The 9,479-nt window shown below is 44.8% G+C and overlaps 1 protein-coding gene across 1 annotated transcript in view; it reads left to right on the forward strand.

Annotated features, from left to right (window-relative positions):
• NUSAP1 (nucleolar and spindle associated protein 1) overlaps nucleotides 1-7,991 on the forward strand; it is a 33,465-nt gene extending 25,474 nt beyond the window's left edge. The window contains exons 8-11 of the mRNA XM_008702227.2: nucleotides 1,209-1,366; nucleotides 3,875-3,991; nucleotides 5,067-5,175; nucleotides 7,136-7,991. Of these exons, the coding sequence (XP_008700449.1) occupies nucleotides 1,209-1,366; nucleotides 3,875-3,991; nucleotides 5,067-5,175; nucleotides 7,136-7,229 (478 nt within the window). The 3' untranslated portion in view covers nucleotides 7,230-7,991. The remainder of the gene's footprint in view (nucleotides 1-1,208; nucleotides 1,367-3,874; nucleotides 3,992-5,066; nucleotides 5,176-7,135) is intronic.
• The last annotated feature ends 1,488 nt before the right edge of the window (nucleotides 7,992-9,479 follow it).

Genomic DNA, 9,479 nt, shown 5'->3' on the forward strand with positions numbered 1-9,479 from the left:
TGCTTACCGACTGAGCCAGCCAGGCGCCCTATTCCCTCCTTTCTAAAGGGTGTTTGCAGCATCTAATAGCGCTGGTGCCTGGTAACACTTCCCCGACACATGTAATTACTTGATGTCATTTCTAGAGCTTACAAATGCCCTTAGGTTTGGAATTCTGTTTGCTGAGTTAGCACGGAGTCTGAGGACCTCTGTGCGGCAGTTCTGACTGTATTTAATAGTACTGAGAACACCGTGGTCGGGCGAGCCCTCGCTCTACTGCAGTGTTCAGAGCAGCCCGGGCTTCACAGCGCCTCTCCCAACGTGCAGGTGTCGTAACTGGGTCACATGGTATTTCATACTAATGTCGGGTGCTGATACCGGATTACTACTACTTTTAGTTTAAGTCCAGAAGTTCTCCTCTGTTAACCCCACCACCACCAGGTATATATATATCTGTCCTTCCTGATTCTCACTGAATCTAAGACACCACCAGCTGCAGACTCACCACTATTTTATGAACCACTAAGAAAAATCACTGCCAACGATGATGTTACTAATTACGAAACACATCCCAATTTCAGACGTTAAGATGCATAAAAAATATGCATCATAGTCAGTGGAATAAATTTATGGCAGTTTGCTAGGAGAATGAGCTTATGTACCATTTAAATGAATGACCATCTACGAGGAAGACGTAAGATCTGTTCCCGTCACTTATCTGGTAGAGCGGTCTCCTGTTCCCTGATCGGCCGTCACCAGGAGGAGAAAGGGGAGTAATTCGAGCGCCACAGGCATTTCCTTGGAGCCCTACCTTGTCCTGTCATTGTCCAAGGCAAGGAAAGCAGAGAATACAAAACCGTATTTTACAAATTAAGCGTTGTAAAACGTTTATTCTGCAAAAGAGGTTAATTCATGGGACACCTGGGTGGCTCAGTTGGTTAAGTGTCTGCCTTTGGCTCAAATCATGATCCAGGGTCCCGGGATCCAGCCCCACATCAGCTCCTTGCTCAGTGGGAAGCCTGCTTCTCCCTCTGCCTGCAGTTCCCCCTGCTTGTGCTCGCTCTCTCCTTCTGACAAAATCTTAAAAAAAAAAAAAAAGGTTCATTCACTTAACAAGTATATATCGAGCCCTTTCACTGCTTGGTGGTGGGTACGTGGTTTTGCTCGTACGCTTGGTATGTTACTCTTCACACAAGCACTCATGTTTGGTACTCCTCTGTCCTGTGTAGGTTTTCAGCTGCTACCAAAGATAATGAGCATAAGCGTTCACTGACCAAGACTCCAGCCAGAAAGTCTCCTCACGCGACCATATCTGGGAGTACCCCTAAAGGCCAGGCTGTGCTCGGGACATACAAGTTAAAGTCCACAACCGGGAATTCTGCTTCTGGTAAAAGAAAAAACTCTGGTTCATCTTTAATCTGTGTAACTTCATGAAATTATTTTTTTTTTTAATGATTTTTTATCATATTATGTTAGTCACCATACAGTACATCCCCGGTTTTCGATGCAAGGCTCGATGATTCATTAGTTGCGTATAACACCCAGTGCACCATGCAATACGTGCCCTCCTTACTACCCATCACCGGTCTATCCCATTCCCCCACCCCCCTCCCCTCTGAGGCCCTCAGTTTGTTTCTCAGAGTCCATAGTCTCTCATGCTTCATTCCCCCTTCTGATTACCCCCCCTTTCTTTATCCCTTTCTTCCCCTACCGATCTTCCTAGTTCTTATGTTCCATAGATGAGAGAAATCATATGATAGTTGTCTTTCTCTGCTTGACTTATTTCACTTAGCAACTTCATGAAATTATTAAGCATATTTGTTTACTTAAAGCCTCTCCACAACTATAAAATCCAAAGCAAAAATTTCACTATAGCATATTTTTCATTTTATATTAGTGAGGAAAATGCCCGAGACATGAACAAAAAACTGGTATCTGCCTGAGGACTCCATCTTGTCTCTGAGGAGTCCTAAGATGGTGACCCTCCCTGAAGAGCAGTCGGCCCCTTCTTGGACTCAGGGATTGAAAGGAGAATCACAGTGTTCCTTACAGCCTCTGGCTGGTCCTCCAGGACTGTGAAACTAACAGGATCCCAGAGTTCTGGACCAGCAGATTTTGTAAACCGGAATACGCCGTATGGATAATCTGCTGCACACGGCCTACTTCGTCATCACCTACAAGGACTAGGTGGTTTTCCAAAGAATACTGCAGTAGCAGTACAGAGTTAAAAAAAAAAAAATTACAACCAGCAGATCGAGGCCTGGATTAGAACCGAGTATGTCAACATTCTCCTGAGCGTCCTGTTGAACCGTCAGGCAAGAGCCTTGGTCCCATAGAAAGGCTCGCCAACTCCCGAGACTAGAGCAGTCCAGCAGGGGCCTCAGACCAGAGTCCGGGCTCGGTAATCAGCGTGCAGAGTCTGTGAGCGTGTCTTCATACCTTAAAGATAGGAGTGAGGCGGACAGCTACATTTTAAGCGGGTCCAGAGGTAGTGGGAACAGTAAGTTTATGTGATGCTTCCTTTAAATGAGCGCTCATTCCCGCCCTAACCCTTCATCTCAACACCAGCAGCAAGCACCCGTTCCACTAACATTCCCGGTCTTCCGACAGTACGGGAAGAAAGGCGCCTGGGCAGAGGGCAGTGCTACCAAGGAAGGGGGCGTGCCTAAGATGGGACTGTGTTATTTTACAGAGAGCTGAGGTCACTGAGTAGCAGCCACTTACCTCATAATGACAAAGGACTCAAAAATGCTCAGAGAACATGAGACAGAAACAATGTTTTCCAAATTGTGAGCTTTCTCATGGTAATTCAGGGGTGTGCCCAGTTGGGATGGGATCGTTTTTTTCCTCCAGTTATCAGATACGAATCTTATGTAATGGAAATCAAATTATATGATTTTTTCCCAATGATTTGCTTCACTCAGTTTGTGTCAAGAATCATCCACACTGATAAATGAGCTATAAAATGTGCACTTTCGCTGGTATGGATATACTTCGATTTATGCGCTTTCCCGCTCGTTGACCACTGGGCGTGTCCAGCTTTTGTTATCAGCGCTATGACCATTCTTACCCATGTCTCCTGTGTGCGTGCGGAGCCTCTCTAGACCTCGGGCGGACTGGCGTGTGGCGGGGCTGCAGTTACGGTACAGGTTGAACTGTACCTACTGCAACTATGCTCGCGCTGTGGCCAGCGCCTGTCCCCTCCCTGCCAGCACCTGATGGCGACACAGTGGGATCACTTAAGCACAGGGCTTTTGGGCTCTTCTCATTTAACTGAGTGGTCCCAGATCTTGGTGGCTATTCATATATACACGCAAGTGCTGCCATTCGCCAAAAGCCTAAGTGCAGCCTGTGACGGGAAAGCGCTGTGAAATGTGCCCGATACACGGTGCCCAACTAGGGCAAAAATTTGGCTGAGTCCTACCATTCTGGTATATTAACTTTAGGGTACAAAAATTCACATTTTTAAATAACTGCTTTTATTAAATAACCAGAGCCAGAAATCTTTTCACCTATATGTGATGATTAGGTTCCTTGCAGGCTTTATATCTGTGGATGAAAATGTTACTACCAACATATTTTTAAAGGGTGAATAATACCAGGGACATGGCCTGAAAATGTACCCAATTATTTAAACAGGATTTTCAACTCCCAGCTGATTCTAGGAAATATCCTAATATTGAGACTATTTGGGAAGCTGCTCACAAGGGAAGCAAGTCTCAGTGGTTAGCTTGCCTTAGTTACTCTTCCCTCCCTGTTCCTTTTTAACCCTACGTGTTTGAGACTGCCCATAGAGGCGATGTTTTTGAGACTGAGACATGGTACTTCAACAAGAAACTGTATAGGCCTTTTTTTTCCTAATGAAGCCCTGGGGTTTCGTTCCTTGGTTTTGCAGTTGTTACTCCGTTCAAGCCGACAACTCAGGCAGCACAGACTCCAGTCTCCAACAAGAAGCCAGTGTTTGATCTCAAAGCAAGTCTGTCTCGTCCCCTCAACTATGAGCCACACAAAGGTACGTGCAGATGGTCTGAGATACAAGATGTGCCGAAGCCTGAGAATTAAATAGTTCTACATCTGAGGATGTGAAAAATTCTAGTGCCTCAGTGGAAAGCCGTACTTGACCACCTAGAATTTCATCCCCCTGGGTCCACATGACCCGTGATTTAAAAGACTGCCCACTAAGCAAATACTAAATAATTCACTTACATTTTTGTTCATCAAAGATGTAACTTCTAATCGGTGTTAAATAATAAAACTTCAGGCAAAAATCAAGAAACTTGGAAATTGGCTTGTTTTCTTCACACCTTTCAAAGGATCCCAGGCTGGAATCCACCAGTCCAACAACCTGGGACATTTATTGGCTATATAAATGCCCATATAAATTGGGCATATATTAAAGTATCTGTATATCCATTCAAAATACAAATACTAAAAACAGCAACACCAATACTTCTTGTGGTCTTTCAGTAATTCTAGAATTACTTTTTTTTTTAAAGATTTTGTCAGAGACCGCGCACAAGCAGGGGGAGAGGCAGGCAGAGGGAGAAGCAGGCTCCCCGCTGAGCAAGGAACCCGATGTAGGACTCAATTCCAGGACCCTCAGGATCATGACCTGAACCTAAGGCAGAGCCTTCACCAACTGAGCCACCCAGGCGTCCCTAGAATTGCTCTAAAACAGTAAGACTTCCCAGGGCACCTGGGTGGCTCAGCTGGTTCAGCGTCCGACTCTTGATTTCAGTTCAGGACATGATCTCAGGGTCATGAGATTGAGCCCGTCATCGGGCCCTACGCTCAGTGCAGAGTCCGCTCGAGATTCTTTCTCCCTCTCCCTTTTCCCCTCCAGGCCATGTGTGCACAAGTGCTCACTTCCTCTTAGTAAATCTTACAAACAAAAAAAACTTAATTTTAGGGGAAAAAATAGAATGTATTTGTGAAATATGGAAATAAAACTAATAAAATTAAACTAGCAAATGGATATAAAAATAAAGTATAAATATTGATAGCAAGCAAATAGCCTCAAGTGAGAAGAATAAAATTGGGAATATAAACAGAAGAATCTTCTTAAATCTTTGTCTCTCCCAAACTAGGCAAACTGAAACCATGGGGTCAGTCTAAAGAAAACAGTTCTCTGAAGGAGCATGTAAACAGAGTTAGCTTCTGTAAGAAAACTTACAAACAGCCTCCTCTCCAGACTAGGTGAGTACCTCATTATCCGGTTCTATAGTTCTTTTAATTTGAAAGACTATATATAAAAGCAAAGCCTCTGAGGTACACAGAGTTTCAGTAATAGTGAGGTTTAAGAAAACGGTAGTCGTGGGGGGGCGCCTGGGTGGCACAGCGGCTGGGCGTCTGCCTTCGGCTCAGGGCGTGATCCCGGCGTTACGGGATCGAGCCCCACATCAGGCTCCTCCACTATGAGCCTGCTTCTTCCTCTCCCACTCCCCCTGCTTGTGTTCCCTCTCTCGCTGGCTGTCTCTATCTCTGTCAAATAAATAAATAAAATCTTTAAAAAAAAAAAAAATGGTAGTCGTGGAATCACATATAAAACTTCCTGAAGACACATGAGGCCCCACCACAGTGGTTTTTATTCAGTAATTGGGAGATGGGGCCCAAACAACTGCACTATTTCCAAAGCTCGATAGGTGATGAGGAGACCTGCTCTGACACGGCCTACCAGTCCAAACAGTGCACCTGGATATCCCTCCAGACACCAATCCAAATGCCCAGGTGTAAATTCTTCAGTCCTACGGAAACCAGGCTTACTAGGCTTCGAGGTCCTACCCAGAAGAAATCCCCGGGTGATCCTTAGAGGCTTCCTTCTGTGTGAAAACCAAAGCCAGAGCTTGCTGTGGGCTATAGCTGGTCCTGGTTGAGTTGATTCCCTGCATGGAACTATCCTGACACAGAATTACCCATCATTTGACTTGCCCATATCCAGCTGCCACCAAGACATTTACTAACTAACTACATTTGCTATTAAGATTGTTAACATAGGGAGGGCGCCTGGGTGGCTCAGTCGGTTAGGCGTCTGCCTTCGGCTCAGGTCATGATCCCAGTGTTCTGGCCCCACATCAGGCTCCCTACTCAGTGGGAAGCCTGCTTCCCCCTCTCCTACTCCCCCTGCTTGTGTTCCCTCTCTCGCTGGCTGTCTGTCAAATAAATAAATAAAATCTTTAAGAAAATAAAATTGTTAACATAGGGGAGCTTGACTGGCTCAGTTGGAAGAGCATGCGACTCTTGATCTTGGAATTGTGAGTTTGAGCCCCACATTGGGTGTAGAGATTACTTTTTTTTTTAAGATTTTATTTGATACAGCGGGAGTCAGAAAAAAAGCACAAGCAGGGGGAGCAGCAGGCAGAGGGAGAAACAGACTCCCCACTAAGCAGGGAGCCCCACGCATGGCTCAATCCCAGGACTCCAGGATCACCACTTGAGCCGAAGGCAGACGCTTAACCAACTGAGCCACTCAGGTGCTCCTACTTAATGATTTTTTTTAACATATTCCTAGCCTTCCCCCTACCCCTCCTGCCAATCCCCAATCCCTTCCAGAAAAATACAGTGGCTTAGGTCAGCAGACCCTGATTCTAGTTCCAGCACTTCCACCAGACTATAAGATTTTGAGCCTGACCTCTGACTTCCAAAGGTAGAGATTTCTCATTTAAAACAAAGGTACCGAGGTGCCTTTTGTTAGAGTTCCATGCTTCATTTTAGAATGCTGCATTAACAAAAAGGAAAATACCAGGGGCGCCTGGGTGGCACAGCGGTTAAGCGTCTGCCTTCGGCTCAGGGCGTGATCCCGGCGTTATGGGATCGAGCCCTACGTCAGGCTCCTCCGCTATGAGCCTGCTTCTTCCTCTCCCACTCCCCCTGCTGGTGTTCCCTCTCTCGCTGGCTGTCTCTCTCTCTGTCGAATAAATAAAATCTTTAAAAAAAAAAAAAAAAGGAAAATACCAGTTTCTAGCCCTTTAACACAAGTGACTTAGAGATGTGGCTTCCACAGACAGCCCACTAGCTAGAGCAGTGTCTGGTAAGAGCGTGTATTATACAAGTATACTGGATTTCAGTTTAAGCTTGAACATTAGTCTGACAACAGGTGCTTTAAAGTGGACTCTTCTGGATCTTCACTAGACCCTAATGTGTACCTCTCTCTCTTTAGGGAGGAACAACGGAAACAACATGAGCAAAGACGAAAGGAGAAGAAAGCAAAGGTTTTGGGAGCTCGAAGAGGCCTCATTATGGCTAAAGATTAATTTTTTAACATCCTGTAAATAGTCCTTTATTCTGAACCCTTTCTTTAATGTAAATATCTTTCTACTGTCTTCCCCACTTTAGTCAAAACTTTTTTCTGTTCTTTGTTCACTATCTGTGTGGTGTTGGTGGTTTTCCTCACATGCTACATCCCTGAAAAGATACTAACCTTAACGCTCACTAATTCTTTGAAATGGTTTTCTGTACAGTTTTCTGGGACTCATCCTATAGATTCTCGACCTAGATTTTTAACGTCAGGTTCCCTCCGCTGACAGAACTGGAATCCTCTTCTAGACAGAAGCATTTACCTTATGGGAGGTAGTTCTACCACAAGCTTTAGAACTTGGACCACTAACAAGCTCAGAGAGCCACCTCTGCCTCCTGTAGAGAATCGAGTAGTCTTAATGAAACGGAACCAAACGGGTTGGTAACAGCATAAATAGTCTCCCTATCTGGTGTTCTGTTACCCATGCACGTGTGTTCAGACCACTTGATGTAACTGCCATCTGTCACTCAGTATATTCTTAAAAACTCTATAGCTCATTCTAGCCTTACGTAAAAATATACAGAGCCATACCGAAACCGAGGACGGCTGCTTCGAGGATCAGTATGCTTCGTCAGAGTGACATACTACTTTATGGAAAAGACGAGAGTTGCTTAGCCTCACAGCCATTTCTGTCGCACCTAGGTGGGGCTTCTAAGCTTTGTACTGACGATGTTTCCTCATGGTGGTAGAGTCTTTGTAAATAAATGGAACAAGTTTACTTGTACTCTCCGTGCATCCTGTCCTGACCACCTCTTCTCACCCGAAGAAGAAATGACCATGTCCTCCTCTTGTATTTTTCACAGCACGTGTCCAACTCTGTTACACTTACTGTTATGTGTATGAGTCCACAGAACATTGGCGTACTCCTGGGTGCTGAATAAACTCAGCTTGTATTATGAAGCAGCAGAGATCAGATCAATTAAATCGCTGTCAAATACACTGCAGCGAGGAAGGTACAATGGTATAATCACTTGGGAAAACAGGTTGGTAGTATCTTAAATGTATGTCTGCCATATTACCCAGCAACGGCACGGAACACACTGAAGTTCAAGAAGCATATTACTGTCTACTCCTAGGTATGTACCCAAGACAAAGAGAAGCACACGTCCACACAAGAGCTTGTAGGCAGATATTTACAGGAGTATTATTCCTCGTAGCAAAAAGCAGAGAAACTAGAGCTGCCCAGTAGATTAAAAATGATGACGCGCTAAAAAGGAAAAGGGTTCTAATAAAATGTGACAACATGGATGAATCTCACAGATCTTATGCTAAGTGACAAGCCGCCAGACGTAAAAGATCACATATTACAGGGTCTTTGTAGGCCGTACAGATAAGCTAAACCTATGGAGAAAGTAGATCAATAGATAACCTGGGGGGGCGCCTGGGTGGCTCAGTCGTTAAGCGTCTGCCTTCGGCTCAGGGCGTGATCCCGGCGTTATGGGATCGAGCCCCACATCGGGCTCCTCCGCTATGAGCCTGCTTCTTCCTCTCCCACTCCCCCTGCTGGTGTTCCCTCTCTCGCTGGCTGTCTCTCTCTCTGTCAAATAAATAAATAAAATCTTTAAAAAAAAAAAAAAAATAGATAACCTGGGGCTGGGAGGGAATTAAGAGTGCCTGCAAGACCGGGGATTTCAGAGGAGAGGGGGTAACAGCGTGGTGGGTATTGAGGAGGCCATGTGTTGTGATAAGCACTGGGTGTTTGTTATACGTAAATAATGAATCACTGAACACTACATCAAAAACTAATGATTATACAGTGGCTAACTGAACATGATTTAAAAAAAAAAAAAAAGTGCCTGCAAAGGGGCATTAAGGTTACTTCTAAGGCAGAAAGAAATTTTCTAAAATTAGCTTGTGGTAAATATTGACAAGTCTGAATATACTAAAAATCCCCGAACTGTATAGCAATCTCCTTTCCTCAAATGATGGATTAGAAAACACGAGAAACCTACAAGGAACAGAGTAGGAGAACGACATCAACAGTCACCTTGAGGACTTCGTGCTTTGGCAACGCCTACGCGTGTAGGAATTGTTCCTAACAGCAATCATTTTAACCCAAAACAGTTAAGTTCTTTACATAATACCTCCGCATCAGGACTTGTATAAAGTTACAGCTTAGAACCTAGTTTCATGCTGTGTCTCCCTCTGAGTGGCCCCTCTTGGCAACAGCATTTAGGTTTGTCTCGGAATACGTACCAGCCGTCGG

Source organism: Ursus maritimus, unplaced genomic scaffold (assembly GCF_017311325.1).
Source record: "Ursus maritimus isolate PB19 unplaced genomic scaffold, ASM1731132v1 scaffold_35, whole genome shotgun sequence".
Lineage (NCBI taxonomy): Eukaryota > Metazoa > Chordata > Mammalia > Carnivora > Ursidae > Ursus > Ursus maritimus.